This window comes from Oratosquilla oratoria, chromosome 24, assembly GCF_046742065.1.
Source record: "Oratosquilla oratoria isolate Oo_2021 chromosome 24, ASM4674206v1, whole genome shotgun sequence".
NCBI classification, from domain to species: Eukaryota; Metazoa; Arthropoda; class Malacostraca; order Stomatopoda; family Squillidae; genus Oratosquilla; species Oratosquilla oratoria.
In genome coordinates, this window is record NC_134800.1 from 33,219,629 (window position 1) to 33,236,622 (window position 16,994).

Below are 16,994 nucleotides of genomic sequence, written 5' to 3' on the forward strand. Positions count from 1 at the left end.
ATTCCTACCTACCAGATAATTGGCCAGCCATCTTTTGGTGTTATTGTGCATGTCTGTGTTATATATTTTATTTGTTAGGTTGTGGCGGGGGATAGCATCAAAAGCTTTACTAATGTCTAATGTTATAAGAAGTGTTCTGTGGTGGGCCTATCTGAATTGATGCCATCTAAAATTCTTTGTGTGAGGTTTATCAGAAGTGTTTGTGGAGTGTAGTGGCCTAAAACCGTGTTGTGAGTCAGCAAGGGGAATATGTGGTGTGACAAGTTTAAGTATTAGGCATTCAATGACTTTAGAGGGGGTGCAGAGAAGTGTGATTGGGTGGTGCGATGTTGGGATTGTTGGGTCTTTGTTCAGTTTTGGAATGGTGATTATTTTACCATGCTTCCAGATGTCGGGTATAGTGTTGTGTGAATAGCTGTAGTTTGCGATGTTTGTGAGTGCGTGTATACCTTGTGGTCCAATGTGTTTTAGGTGGATGTTACTTATGTTGTCAGGGCCACAGGCAGATGAGTGCTTGAGATTATGTATTATGTGTTTTGTCTAACTGTCTATGAAGGGTGTATACTCTGAGTCTGTGGGAAAGTCTTTCTTACGTCGAATAGTGTGTCGGTCGTCAGGGTGAGAAGTGAGATGGCTTGTCTGTGCAAAATGATTTATGAGTGTGTTTGCTTGTTGTCTGTTTGAGGGTAGATTGTCTGTTGTTGTTATTGTTGTCGTTCCCTAGACTGTCTGTCCGAGCAGTCCCGTCTTCCCAAGGAATGCCACAGCCGAAACTGGGTTTTCCCACAAATCCTTTATAGAGTGTATGTTGTGTTGTTTGTGTGCATGATTGTGTATAATGCAGTCTTCCATTATGTATTGTATGGTATGGGGATGTTTGTTGTTGTGATTATTGCTGCATGAGAGCGTGTTGTGTTACTGTTGGATAGTGTAATGCTGTTGAGTGTTTTGTACAATTTGCTGGTGTTTGTTTTGTGATCAAGTGTATTGATAAAGTTTTGCCAATTTTATGTTTTTTGTTTGTGTATTTTATTGGCAATCACAGTGTTTAGTGTTTGTATTTGGTCTGCTATATTTTGAGGGATAGGTGTGGGGGTATTGTGTTTAAGTGTGTCTTGTTGTCTGATGAGGCCTTGGATTTCTGGTGTGAAGTTGGGGTTGTGTGATTTTCTGTTGCCTCTAGGGATGTATCTCTTGTCTGCGTTTTGTATGATTGTATTGAAAGTGTGCACAGCATTGTTTATGTTTGATTGGTGTACTGTTAAGTGTTTCAAAATGTTGTTCTGTCTCTTCAGTAAAAGCTTCCCAGTTAGCTCTCTTGTAATTGGTGTATGTGTGTCTGTGGCCAACTGGGGTGCATCTTGTTTTGGTGGTGATTGTCATGCCCTAAGCTCAGTTTTTGTGTGTTACATCAAACTCTAAAACAGAGTTTGAGTAATTCATACAATCCAGAGTCTCAGAGAAGAATCGCCCCTTTATAGATACGTCCAACACGCCAGGATAAAGAAAGAAGATATACAAAATCACCGAAATATTTATTAACACAACTAATGAGAATATCTCTTACTTACAAGTACCGACAATGCGCAGAGGTCGAGTGCGGAGGGAGCAGCGTGGGTGACCTCACCCCCTGATTTATACCCCAACCGCACAACACAAGTGCTATTGCCCAATGCCAACTTATCTTAAAATACATTTCCTATCCCTATCCACCCAACTCCACACATCCATTACTTCCTTTATTTATGCATGGAGAGGGTTCACAATAATTCCCTAGCTTATACCTTAACCTACAAGACAATGAGGTAGAAAGGAGGGGAGGCACTACTTCGCCTTCTCGATTCACGCGCCCCTTGACCTCAGCTAGCGGGCGGCGTTGGCTTCGTATCACTCCGCCGCTTGCCTACGAGAGCTTTCGCGCGCGTTCCAGGTCAACGGCCTTAGCGGACAAGGAGTCATTGTTCATTCTCACACAAAGGGGTAGCATAACACAGTGTAATTATGCTCAAGGAATAAATATGTCACATCACGAGTATGAACCCAGTGTGACGTGACATACATCCCCCTTCACCAAAAAAAAAATGTTCAAACCTGCGAAGCGAGGGGTTGAACATTTTGTGTCTGGGTGTGATAGGGCATCAGCGATCATGTTACTCTTCCCTGAAATATGTTTAAGATTTAAATCGTGACCCTGGAGTGCTAGCGCCCACCGAGCCAACCTATCACTCTTAGTCTTCCCTTCTATAATGTACTTAAGAGGATTATGATCACTAAGGACTATTACCTTACCATCTAAAAACACCTGGAATTTCTTTAGCGCTAACACGAGGCTGAGGGCCCTCCTTCTCAATTGTGGAATACCTAGTCTGATAATCCTTGAGGACTTGAGACATAAAAGAAATAGGTCGCATGGAACCATCCCTTTCCTGAGCCAACATGGCACCTACAGCCGCTTGGCTTGCATCGCATAAGATGAAAAAGGTCCTGCTATAGTCAGGAGCCACCAAGACGGGACGACTTGAGAGAAGCCTCTTGCACTCATCAATAGCTGCATTTGCGCCTTCATTCCACCTGAAAGGGTTACAAGAGAGCATGCGGGTCAAGGGAGCGGTCACATCAGCGAGGTTTGGACAATACCTTCTATAGTAGTTCACCATACCCAAGAATCTTCGGATCCCCTTCTTCGTCTTTGGGACCTGGAACTCTGCAATGTCCTTCACCTTAGCTTCCACTGGTGAGATGCAATTCTGGCCAACTTGGTGGCCCAAGTAACTCGATGGTACTCCTGCCAAAAGAGCTCTTTTTCAAATTTACGGTGAGATGGGCTTGGGCCAACCTGCCAAGCAACTCCTTTAGCCTGTGAGGTGATCCTCCCAATCGTCAGAGAAAACTACGATGTCATCTGAGTAAGCCTTGACACCGGGTAAACCCCTCAACTATCCAATTGACCAGGCGCTGGGAAGATGCTCCGCTATTCCTCATTCCAAAGGGGGTAACTTTATATTGAAAGTGCCCTTGTGGAGTAACAAATGCGGAGACCTCCGATGCTCTAACTTGTAAGGGGGATTTGGTGATATCCCTTCATTAGATCCAGCTTGGACAGGAACCTAGCTGCTGCACAACCTCCTCAATGAGGTCATCAATTCGTGGAAGGGGGTAGGGGTCTGCCTTGGTCACAGCATTCAGACGGCGGTAGTCAACACACAACCTCCACTCACCTCCGGGTTTCGGACCAACACAGCAGGGCGAAGCCCAGGGGCTCGTGCTTGGTTCCACCAACCCTTGTTCCATGAGCTGCCTGACTTCCTCCTCCATGATTCGCTTCTTTTGGGGCGACAGTCTATACGGGGCTTGCCTCACGGTTTCGCTCCATCTTCTAGGACGACGTCGTGGTGTATCGCCTGTGTAACGGTGGGGTATGGGGAAAACACACATTGGCATTCTCGCGTAGCAGCGCTCTGACCTCTTCCCGCATTTTCTCCCTCTAGTGAGGATAAGGACTTCTCCTCCGCACTCACTAGTGTTTGATCTGTCCAAATCATAGAACAGATTTAGGTTATCAATGTCTGAATCCCAGGCTTCCATCATCTCGTCCCATCTCGATTACCCCCAATTGCACCCTCTTCTACCATTCCCCTGAACTCTTTAAGGAGGTTAATATGTACTTGTTGGACCCCAGACTTTCTCATTGAATTTATTAAGACATAATTATGGCCCCCTTTCCTTTCAAGTACCTTGAATGGTCCCTCATATTTTGGATGTAATGATGATCTTTGAGGGGATAGTACAAGCACATAATCCCCTGCCTTGAATTCCCTCTTAACAGCTTTTCCTATCATAGTATTCCTTATAATTCCCCTGGGCATTTTCAAGGTTCCTTTTGGCTATTTGCCTAATTTTCCTCAGTTTTTCAAAATTTGCAACCCACTAAATTAGCGTATTTGACATCTCCCTCTGAAACCCTAGACAAAAGTTGTTCATACAGGGCAGCGAGGGGCTCCCTTGGGGCCCTACCGAACATTAAGTAGAAAGGGGAAAACCCTAGTCCCTCATGCGTGGTTATTCTGGATGCATACAATAAAAGGTCGATACCCTCATCCCAGTCCTTCTCAAATTCCAAGATGAAGGCTCGGATCATGCGTTTCAAGGTTCCGTGGAACCTTTCAAAAGGCTCCCCTGACTTTGGGGGTGATACGCTGAAACGACTACATGCTTTATATTGAAGTTCTCCAGAGCACCCTTAAAAAAATCCCACTTAGAAAATTTGTGCCTCTATCACTTTGAACCTCCCGAGGCATACCCATTTTACTAAAATAAAGACATTAGGGCCTTTGTTATTGTCTTGGCCTTAATATTTGACAAGGGGATCGCTTTCAGCGTATCGAGTAGCTATGCACATGATGGTGAGGAGGTACGTTTCCTCCCCGACTTGGTCTTTGGGAGGGGACCTACACAATCGACAACCACCTTGGAGAAAGGTTCCTCAATGACTGGTACTTGGCACATAGGAACCTTTCTCGGAGTATCATTGGGTTTCCCCGTTACTTGGCACACCGCACATTGATTGATTAGTTCCTTGATATCCTCTGACATCATCCGAGGCCAGAAGAAGTGCGCCGATATGGCCTGTTTGGTTTTTTGAGATCCCCAAGATGGGCGCATGTGAGTTCATGTGCGATCTCAACTATCTTCCTTCTCATCGCCCGCGGCACTACAATTTGTAATATATTATCCCCTCCTACCTTATCAGGGGTCCTGTGTCTTCTCAGGATCACGCCGTTTTCAACGATGAATGCTCCCCTGCCATTCTTCTCCTCCTTTTCCACACTTCGGCGTATATCTTCTAACCCAGGATCTTCATGTTGGAGTCGGATGAGTTCTTCCTTGCCCATGGCCATCCCATGGATAACTTCCTCGGCCAAGGGTTCCTCTCCCTGGCCTTCTGGTCCTTCCTCATTCGTTGTCAGTCTTACTTCTCTCCTCCTGTGTTGGGATTCTTCTGAGGATGCGTCTACATGGATATGGTCGAGCAGGGGGTCTAGGTCCAATTCCCCTTGTTGCTCCTCCTCTCGCGCCTTCTTGGCTTGGCTCCTGGTGATGAGGGCCACAGGATCTGCCATATCAGCCCTGCTGCCGTCATTCTGGGTGTGCGTCAGTTTGGGTAGGGGTCTATCTACAGTCTTGAGTCGGATATGGACCGGTTTTGCCTATGTCATTTCCTAGTAGTATATCTATTCCCTTCACGGGGATTTCTGCTACTCCTACCTCTACATCTGCTGTCTGACCTTCTAAACTCCAATGACATTCTAACTAAGGGCGATGATTTTTGTCACTCCTCCTGCTAGTACCATAGAGAATTGACCTATACTCTCCCCTTCTAGATCCGGTATCAAGTTTGGCCTTATGATAGTGCGGGCTGCCCCTGTATCCCGAAGAACCTTCACAGCGATCTTCTTCTTACTCCTTCCTATCCCTATCCACCCAACTCCACACATCCATTACTTCCTTTATTTATGCATGGAGAGGGTTCACAATAATTCCCTAGCTTATACCTTAACCTACAAGACAATGAGGTAGAAAGGAGGGAGGCACTACTACTTCGCCTTCTCGATTCACGCGCCCCTTGACCTCAGCTAGCGGGCGGCGTTGGCTTCGTATCACTCCGCCGCTTGCCTACGAGAGCTTTCGCGCGCGTTCCAGGTCAACGGCCTTAGCGGACAAGGAGTCATTGTTCATTCTCACACAAAGGGGTAGCATAACACAGTGTAATTATGCTCAAGGAATAAATATGTCACATCACGAGTATGAACCCAGTGTGACGTGACATACAGATGATTGGAAGGTGGTCAGAACCAAGGGTTCTGACCACTCCATGATGTTGTTGGGGTTAGGCAGGGGGAGCAGAAGGTGATATCAGGAGAGGAGGGAGTGTATAGGGCTTGGTGTGGGATATGTGTATGATTATGTGTGTTGTTCATGATAGTCAGTGAGTCAAACTGAGTCTGTATATCAAGCCCTCTGTCTGTGTCAGGGTTGTCGACATACCAGGCAGACGACTTGGCGTTGAAGTCACCACCCATGATCAGGTTGGGGATTGAGGCTAGTTGGCTAAATTGAGGCCTGAAGGTGTTTGGAACTGGGGGATGATTGGGGGGGAATGTACATGTTAACTGTCAGTGTTGATTTGTTGCCTGTGCAGATTCGAATGGATTGGATTTCTGTTGTGTTATCTGTGGTAGGGAGGAGAATTTTGGTTGTCTGATGGTGTAATTATGAAATGATGGTGTTTTGTGTGTCTTAGTTTTGTTTCTTGTATAATTGCAATGTGTATGTTGTGTTGTTTAAGATAGTGTTCGAGTTCATGTTTTTTCCGTGTTAATACCGTCAATGTTGTGTTGTAATATGTTGATGTTGTGTGTTCTGTATGTGTGTTGTATGTTGCCGTTTGGGGTTGAGGTTGGGGTTGTTAATGGGAAAGGTATAGGATCTGGGTTTAGAGGGGGGGAAAGGAGAGATTGGGGACAAAGGAAGGGGAGAACTGATTGGGGATAAGGGCAAAGGGAATTTGGGAGTGGGTACGGGTGCTGGGTGTGGTGGGGGCGGGGGGTGTGGGGTTACTGGAGGGCAGGTAGAACATGTCCAAGTGTTTGTGTATTTGTTGTTTCAGCAAGTGTTGTACAAGTGAGGTGGGCCCAGTTTTTGCACATACAACCACTCCTCGTTTAACGACCTACTCGGTTAACGACAACGCGGAGTTACGACGGGCTTTATGACAGACCAATATTCGTTTAACGTAAATCTCCCGAAGTTACGACGTCGTGTACGATAATCAAGTTGGCTGAGGCAAATTTGTATGATGTTTTAAATGAACTTGTACGGTGGATATTAGCTGTGAGGTAAAGTGTTCTGAAGCTTAGGTCTACATTACCATCCTGCAAGCTGCAAAAACTACCTGGAGTACAGTATATACCGGTATTGGTAAATTTTTAGTTTCGACCATGGGCGCAATATAGCAATAGAAAATTAATTATTAATTTTGTAAATTATAATGTATCAACGTAATATGCAATTTTGTGAGCGGAAATAAAAAACAAAAAAGTGCTAAAACAGATTTCGTAAGTAACGAAGTCATGTCAGACAAATGATACACCATGTTTGTTATGATAGATGCCGACGTCGAAGAAATGAAAGGATGATAGATTCGTCTAACCTAAACTAAACTAACCTAACCTGTGTTTAATAAATCATTACCTGCAAATTAAATGTCATCCGGCTCGTCCTCGTTGTCGTCGTCGTGAGAGACGTTGGCGGGCTTTTCAACCACTCTCTCAGCTTGCAGGGTATACAAAGTTCTTGCAGCTTGAAGGAATGCATGTATCTCCGTACCATAACATTCCTTCAAGAAAATATACCTGGCGAAGTAGTCGGAATTACCGAGGCCGTCAATTGACAGACGACAAGATGGCGTCCCGATCCCATGCTACCGACTTCGTTCATTAGCATATTTGCTTGTAGCAAGGTATTTTTTACTTTCATTTCCGCCCACAAAATTGCATATTATGTTGATACATTTTAATTTACAAAATTAATAATTAATTTTCTATTGCTATATTGCGCCCATGGTCGAAACTAAAAAAATACCCCGGTATATAATATGGAATGTCAGCATACGCGAATTTGGTCATATACGGTAATTTCAGGAACCTAACCACGGTAAATAAACAGTAAATAAAGCTTTAATGTACTGTATAAAAGAGGGAAAATACACGAAAATAAAAGTACATGTATTGCTGGACATTGTACATACAGTAGATTTACGTATATGTATACACTTTCGCTTAACGACCAATTCGGTTAACGGCAGCGCGCTGGTCCCAATTGTCGTCGTTAAACGAGGAGTGGTTGTATTGCACTGAACTGAGCCCTTCGTCTGTCTGCTCGAGGTAATGGGTTTAGAGCATGTTGGGCATGTGTATTTTGTGGTGGGCCCAGGATTGCTCTCTACATCTCCGGCTAAAAGTAGAAGAGAGGTGATCGCCAGAAAATCACCCCTCGGTGCAGAAAAAACGTAACATTGCATGTTGAGAAAAAGGATTGTGGTACTCCCCAAGGCAGTCGTAGCTCCTCTTGGGGATCGGTGCCACCTGCATAGGGCCGGTGGCCAGGGCTGGTTGCCGCCATTTGGCCCCCAACTCTTGGTTGTAGTAGTGGTGGATAAGTGGCAGGAGCTGCATAAACAAAATATTAAAAATGTATATATAAAAACATGTTGTTTTTTTTATGCGTGTTTTTTTTTTTTTTTTTTTTTTTTTTTTGGGGGGGGGGGGGGTCGCCGATTTAATAAAGCGGCCTTGCTGTGGATGTGCTGTGTCCTGCGACACTGCTTCTGACCCAGGGCAGTGGACAGGGTGCAGGGATGACCCATCATCTAGGAGGTGCTAAGATAAGAGGGAGGGAGGAGGGTGAAGGGGAGTGGAATATATAGGAAATGGAATGGGTGGGAGTGGTTTCTATGACTTTCTTTTTTGGCTACCCCCCCCCCCCCATGTAGGGGGAAAAAGCCTTTGGTATATGTATGTATAAATGGTGTAGACCTGAAATCAACATTTGCACTTTCTGGTGTAAGAAAAATAGCTGCTCATAGTCTGATCTAAGAAGTAAATTCCTTGAACACAGCAGGACCCACACAGATGCAACTAGTTTATACACTGATGGATCAAAGACTGCAGAGTGGGTTTCTCAGTGATTACCCCCTAATCTATTATAAAAAAAGAGAGCTCATTTTAACACTTCTATTGTTACTGCAGAACTGCTGGCAGTTCTTAATGCTTTTATATTTTTAACAATGCATCTGACAAAAGATTTGTCATATATACAGGCTGTAAGAGCATTTTAGCATCAATAAAATCAATATTACCAGTCAATCCCATTATCGGACTAATACAAGATTGGCTGGTCCTCCTCACCAACAGAAAAAAAAAATAACCGTGAACTTCTGCTGGGTTCCTTCCCACTTGGGAATAAATGGAAATGAGCTAGCCGATGCTGCAGCTAAAGAAGCAGCTGGACTGTCTCATATCTCCCAACTCAAAACCCTCATATTGGATTTTAAAATCCACATTAGAAGTTTTACCAGGAAGCAGTGGCAACTTCATTGGAATAATGAAAACAAGAATTTAAAGCTCAAATCCATCAAACCTGTCATCCCTTGGAGTCATTTCCAGGAGGACTGGTATTGTTATGACTCGCATTAGAATTGGGCACACCTTTATAACCCACAGGTACCTGTTGACGACTGGAGTGAATAGACAGGCTCCCCTCTGCCCCACTTGTCGAGGGAACCTTACTGTGAAACACATTTTAAAGAAATGCCCACAATTCAGCTCTGCTAGAAGAAACAATCTTCTAGAAGGACTTACCATTACTAAAGTTTTAGGAGAGGACGCTCCCATAGATTGGGTAAAACATTTTTTAAAGGAAATAAATTTGTTTTACCATATTTAGATTTTTTGCAGAAATTTAGTGGATTAATTGGAATAAGTGAATGTTTTAAAGAAGATGTAGATATATATGCGCTGAATGGCCCCAGGCTCAGGCGCTCGGCTTACTAGCCAAAAACTTCATATTCCCCGCCCCCATTCTCTTTCATGCATCGCAGCATCATCCATACACAACCATTCTCCATTCAACCTTCTGTCTTCTCACTTCCTTGCTGAATACTCCTTTTACCCCATCCACCCATCTTATCCTTGGTTGCCCCCCTCACATTCACTCCAGCTACCTCTGCCTTCCACACTTCTTTAAATCTTTTTGCACTCGTTCTTTCCATGTTTCCAAACCATCCCAATACTCTTTCAATCCGGTCTCCCATCTCCTTTTTCACCCCCACTCTCCTTACCATGTTTCTCACTCTGTCCAACCTTGTAACCCCTACTATACTTCTTAGACATTTTATCATCAACACATTTAAACGCTTCCTTTTCTATGTTCTATGTTTCTGCCCCATGCAGTATTGTCGGCACAATCACCCCTTCATGCAATCTACTCGTAGCATTTACCTTCAATTACCTCCTCTCACACACCTTCCCAACCTTCAACACTAATTTCCTTAATTCGTCCTCTGATCCTGCTACAAATGCAGTATTGTCAGCAAACAACAACTGGCTTATCTCCCATTTTTCTCCATTTTCTTCAACCATCTCCAATACCCAGCCCTGGCAAAATCCCACCTGTACCTCAAACCACTCCCTGTCTACATTTCTAATTCTAACATAGGCTCTACTACTGTAATATAAACTCTTGACTGCCCTTAACAGCTTTCCTTGTATCCTATATATCTGCAATACCTTCGACAGTGCCTACTTGTCTATTTTGTCATAACCCTTTTCCAAATCCATAAAGGCCCAAAAATCATCCTAACCCTTTCCTAAAGCTTTCTCACACATCTGCCTTACCACAAAAATCTGATCCACGCAACCCCTACCTGTTCTAAACCCGCACTGTTCCTCACCAATTACTCCCTCTGTTCCTCTCTTAATCCTCTCAATCAAAACCATCACATAAGCCTTCTCAACTGCACTCAACAAACTGATCCCTCCGAAACTACTACACTCACACTTGTCCCCTTTTCCTTTGTAAAGCAGAACTTTACAAGCACACCTCCAGTCCTGTGGCAATTTACCCTTTATTAGACAAACATTAAACCTCGCCAGCCAGTTCACCATCACTGTCCCTCCCTTTTTTTTTTTTTTTTTTTTTTTAGACACTCTACATGACACTCATCTAACCTAGGTGCCTTACCTGCTCTCATTTTAATAACTGCTTTCACCTCATCTTTTTTTATTTCTCCATTTTCCTCATTCATCACTGTCATTTTGTAAGTGATTTCCACTAGAACTACCTTTCCCTCCCTGTCCTTCATATTTAGCAACTCCCTAAAATACTCTGCCCATCTTCCTCTTACAGTCTCTTCCATTATCATCTCTCCATTTGCACTATATACCTTTCCTTCTCAACTTGATTCGCCTCCCCTTCCTTCCTCAACCACTTCACTCCGGGCCAAAATCTCGCGTGCAGCATTAGCTGCCAGACGTACGATGTTGCGTCATAATACTCACATTATAAAAAATAAAGTCACGGCTGTATCGTTCGTTCTCTCTTTCACCCGTGAATTTTGATAACCATAGAAAATGTGAGGAAGCCAGTTTACAGAGTATGGGGGTCACACAGGTACAACTACAATAAATATAATCAAGACGCTGACATCAACATCCTCGCGTACCCACTTGCTCTTCATGATGCCTACATAGGCGTCACCGTATGGAAGGGGTTAAACTCTTCGATACGTTGAAGCCTATGTAAGTGTCATGAGGCATGGGTCTTGATTATATTTTGTAGATGTAGGCGAGTGACCCCCGAATTCTGTGAACTTGTTTGAATATGTTTTCTGTGTTTATTATTACTCAGAGGGAAAGAGAATGAGTAATACAGCAGTGACTATATTTTATAACACAAGTAGTGTGGTGTATCATACATTTACCTACCTAGTTGTATCTTATGGGAAGGGGAGCAATACTCATAGTGTCCCATTTTTGTATCTCTTCATATCTAGTTTGCTCTTAAATTCTGATGCTATGTGTGAGAATTTGACTCGTATTGAAGAGGTGAATTTCCTATCAAAACATCTTTTTATTACTTTAAAAATTTTCTGTCATACTCTTCCCCATTTCGCATCTGCTCTTATTTTTGCCTCCTTTATTTTATGCTTTACTTTTCTTTGTACCTCTCATATGATTGTCTTGTCCTGTTCAGCAACCAATCCATGAATATTCATTTCTTCTCTTCTCTTCTTTTTCTTTTTGGTTACCCCCTGTGTAGGGGGAAAAAGCCTTTGGTATATGTATGTATGCTCTTCTCTTCAAAAGCCATCTTTGCTTCATCCTACCATTCACTACCCTTCCTTCTATTTCCTCCCGTCCTCCTTGTTCCACACACCATCTTTGCACACCTTGAGACTCCCTCCTTGAAACATCCCCATTCCTCCTCTACTCCTCTATCATTCACTTCCTCCCACTCTTCTCTCATCTTCTTGTACTCCTTTTCTTTATCATTTAAGCAGTTTAAGCATTTCCCTACCTTCTTTCCTTTTCCTCTTTATCTATCATCCACTCTCAACTTACCTTCTGCCAAAAAAAATATGATATTCCACCACTCCCCTAAGAACATGTACATCCAAAACTCTTCCTACTCTTCTCCTGATTACCACTACCTAGTCTATTAACCCGTCCTGTACGCAATTAGGTCTCAAAAGACCCCTTTTAAAACCGAATATCTGGCCATCATGGTCAATCTTACCGATTTTGCCTAAACTTGCTTAAATACCTTATACTACCCACCCGCAGGTCCCCTTAAAATAGTAAGGTCGAACACACCTTGGTTTGGCCACAATAATCCTTCGAATTTGTAAATGTGGCGGTTGCTGACAATCGCGGTGAAGGGGAGGAGAGGGAGGACGGGGCGTGGGGGATATGTTTTTGGCGTCGGGTATGCGAGTTCATTTAGTATTATAAGTTATTGGCACTGTATTATGATTATAACAGTGGAAACACTTTGTATGGTTTATAAATACTTCAATCTTATCATACAATAATGCAGGAAGCAGTGGGAAACACCATAATATTGGATATACGCACGTACGCATCACTTACGCACAATACTAAAACTACGCTTATCGGTCTTTCCTAAACTTATAATTATTATTGTGGCGAAAGAGCATGAATGAATGTTGCATAGTGTGCCTGGATGGTTGGTATGGACATGACGTGATTTGTAACGTGTGAGTGATGTGCGAGTCGTGAGTCGCCCACCATACCTCACATAGCAGCAGAGTAAGCCTAGAACCGGTGTTGAACACACGTGTAAAATCCTCATATTCGTTAGCCAGAAGGAAGTGACACTTCTGCCTTTCCCTGACCCAGAAAATTGTATGCGTGAGCTTCTGTTCATCACTCGTGACATAAATGATCGTGCCCACGTGAAGGAAAAAGGTGAGTGAAATGAAAGAGAGTGAATAACGTAACATTATTGTTACAATTTCACTCTCTCTCGTCTCATTTCACTCACCTTTTTCCATTGCACATGGGCGTGATCATGGTGTCACGAGCGAAAGACAGAAGCTCACACCTACAATTGTCCGGGTCAGGGAAAGGCAGGAGTGTCACTTTCTTCACTTTATTCTAACTAGCGAATATGAGGATTTTACACATGTGTTCAGCACCGGTACTAGGCTTACTCTGCTGCTATGTGAGGTATGGCGGGCGACACTGGGACCCCCCCCCCCTGGCGTCCCCCAACGCATACCATCGCTACCCATTGCTTTCGCTCCGACTCACGCATCACTCATACGTTACAAATCACGTCACGTCCATACCAACCATCCAGGCACACTATGCAACATTCATTCATGGTCTTTTGCCACATTATTATAATTATTTATTATTGTAATGACATTTTCTTTATTTTTCATTATTTTATATGGTGTTTTATTATATTTATAATGCTTTATTTCACAGCTCTCGATATCACTATTAGCGGTCTTTCCTAAACTTATTATTATTATTATCTATTATTGTAATAACATTTTTTTTCTTTTTCATTATTTTATATAGTGTTGTATTATATTTACAATGGTTTATTTCATAGCTCTCGATATCACTTTATATAAAAAGGTGAGTGAAATGAAAGAGATTGTAGACCTCCTCCTCACTCTCACTGCTATATACAAGCCTCCCTTTAGTTGGGGGAGCCAATATAAGCAATAATAAGGTCAGCGGATATGGTTAGACGGCACTTTTAACACTTTTTTGGGAGCGCGATAGGGTGTGTAACGTACCCTTCGAAAGCGAGGCTCACACTGATTGTGCTTGCCTGAGCGGCAGGCTACAGAGCCAGGGGTGGGGGGGAGGGATAGGTCTACAACACTACCAATTTTCACAGGGATATCAATTACAGCGCATTTGTGGTACGTCCGTGAACATCGTGTCACTCCGGTGGCTTATCGGTCTTCCCCGGTAAAGCCACTCCGGTGGCTTATCATACTTTACGGGTTAAAGCCCTATCTGCCAACCTCTCTCATGTGTACTTATGCTTGACTTTCTTCCCAGACACTGTGTTTGCCATCATTAACTCTCTAGACACATCACCATCAACTCTACACTATTTATGTTTATATTTATATATATGTTGCTTTTATTTCAGGTAAAGGAGAGTCTGGAACATCAGGAAACTCTGGTGGCAGATATCCAGTCAGCTCACACAGAATTTTGCAAAGCTACCTCAGGTCAAGGGGGTGACCGTGAGACAATGCTGAAGAAACTTGCCTCTGCTTTTGACACTTTCAATGAACTTCGGGGTAACTTGAATGAAGGCACCAAGTTTTACAATGACCTTACCCAACTTTTAGTCACATTCCAGAGCAAAATCAATGACTTTTGTTTTGCCCGAAGAACTGAAAAGGAGGAACTTCTTAAGGATCTCACTCAAGGTTATGCTTCCCAAGGTGTTGGGAGTACACCCAATCCCCCAACACATCATCAAGAAGCTGCCAGAGTTCCTCCACCAAGGCCACCTCCACCACAGAGTAATCCATACCAAGGAGCACCCCAGAGTGCTCAGCCAGCACCTAATCCATACTCTACTCAGGCATCAGCCCCAGGTGCACCAGCTGCTGCAGAGGGACAGGTACCTGCTGCTCCTGTTGCTCCTCTTCCAGTGGCTCCTCCTACTGGTCTCCCTTATCCCATCAACCCACAAGGAATGCCAACACCACAGGGCTATGTGTATCAGAGTTACCCTGTGTACACACCTATGCCACAGGGCTATACTGGTTACAACCCATACTTCCAGCCTCCTCCCCCACAAGGACAACCTTCTCAACCAGGCCAACCCTATCCCCCTTACCCACAGCAGCCATATGGTGGATATCCTTACCCACCCCAACAGCAGCAACAATGGCCCTCTAACAAGTGAATACATTGCCTTTCCCTGATGTAAAGTATATCATTACTGCCATCTAATTTGCTTGTATGATTTTTTCTAGCTTAGTTTGTATGGCATGGATGATAGTGCACGAAAAGGGCTGTGTTCCTGTACCATGCTGCTGATGGCTTGGTCCAGTAATTTGTGATTGGCAAAATGAGATGGCATTCTGCTATTGATAAAGATGGAATTCCTTGTCATAATAGAATTTTGTACATCACTGTGCACTTCATTTTTTGAGGTATCAGTAAACATATAACTGAAAAAAAAATTAATGTGTAAATAACATTGATTTACCCAATTTGAATTTGATTCATGTGAGATAGGCACAAATACATTGCAATTAAGAGGACATATAGTAGTGTTAAATTGCCATCCTAATTTTGTACAGCACTGTCTGCAAGTGGTCCATAGGTTAGTGTAGATAAGGAAAGGCTTGATATTCTTGCTGGTACATGCAAAAAGTGCTTGGAATCCTCCATTGCCTTCTTATAGAATTAAGAATGTATAGATACAGAGAATGCACATGTAACAATTTATGTTAAATTTTGTGGGCAGTGATATGCTTTTGTTCTGTCATTAGTCTTGAGTTCCCAAAGCCTTTGATTTATGTGAATTGATACATATTTGTAAGCACTGCTTTGAATTCAGACATGCATCATTACAGGCATATTTTTGTACATGAAAAGTTGATTACAGAATGTGAAACTTTACTTGTTGTTCATATAATCTATACAAAGCTACTAAAGAATATATAAACTTGTTATCAGAGGGAAATTGGCTTTTTATTTAATCAAGCTTGGTAGTTGTTGGTACAGTAGAAACTTTACCAAACTGCTCTTGTCATTCCAAATTATGGAATTTTCACAGATGCACCTGCACGTGCTCACACCTTCCAAGACTTCTTGTCTTTAAATATGGAAATCCTAACTATGCTATAGATTGATCTTCTCTACTTAAGCACATTTTCGTATCATAAAGGTTACATGTGAATGCTACACGAAAATGTCAAGTTAGTATTTTTATATTGCCAGACTTAAATGATTTGACATGTGATGGTTGAAACTAGCAAAGTCCATTTTGCATGAGGGGTGGTCTGTGTCCAACATAGTCAAATTTATTTAGAAATGTTGCATATTGCTTTAGATCACAAAAGTATATAGAAAAATAAGATTATTGACTTTCTGGTGCAGAATTCTGTATGTGATGGGTCTGTCAAAACATGCCAGTATAAGCCATATCGAATTTATTGTATGAGGTATAATGTTGAAGAATAAAGGAAAAATGAGATATCTCGGACTATTCATTTCTATCTGCCTAATCTCTGTTGAACTGATGTGTGGTGTGATATTTGCCTGCTCAACAATCCAACTACTTAAACACTGAAGTACATACATATACCAAGGCTTTTCCCCCTTACAAGGGAGGTAGCCAAAAAGGAAAAAGGTATAAAATCATTCCCACCCATTCCATCCCTTAATACACTCCACACCCCTCCACCCTCCCTCCCATCTTAGCACCTCCAGGATGACGGGTCATCCCTGCACCTTGTCCACTGCCCTGGGTCAGAAGCAGTGTCACAAGACACAGCACATCCACAGCAAGGCCGCTTCATTAAATCGGCGACCCCCCTTCTCCGTCCCCCCATGCATAAAAGGAGAAGACGGGGAGAAATCCCTTCAGGCTGCGTCTAATTTTTCACCCCCTATCCCCCCGCCCATTCCACCTTATGCATCACAACATCATCCATATACAACCATTCTCCATTCACCCCTGTCTTCTGTCCTCTCCCGTCCTTCCTCAACAGACATTCACCTCTTCCCCAAAGCCCCCTTCACCCCATCCATCCACCTCATCCTAGGATGTCCCTTCATGTTCACTCCCACCACATCTGCCTTCCATACCTCTTTTACTAGTCTTTCTTCACTCATTCTTTCCATGTGTCCAAACCATCCCAA

The 16,994-nt window shown here is 43.1% G+C and overlaps 1 protein-coding gene across 1 annotated transcript in view; it reads left to right on the forward strand.

Moving 5' to 3' along the window:
* ALiX (programmed cell death 6-interacting protein-like protein AliX) overlaps positions 1 to 16,328 on the forward strand; it is a 253,882-nt gene extending 237,554 nt beyond the window's left edge. Inside the window, exon 11 of the mRNA XM_076207864.1 lies at positions 14,257 to 16,328. Coding sequence (XP_076063979.1) covers positions 14,257 to 15,027 — 771 coding nt within the window. The 3' untranslated portion in view covers positions 15,028 to 16,328. The remainder of the gene's footprint in view (positions 1 to 14,256) is intronic.
* The last annotated feature ends 666 nt before the right edge of the window (positions 16,329 to 16,994 follow it).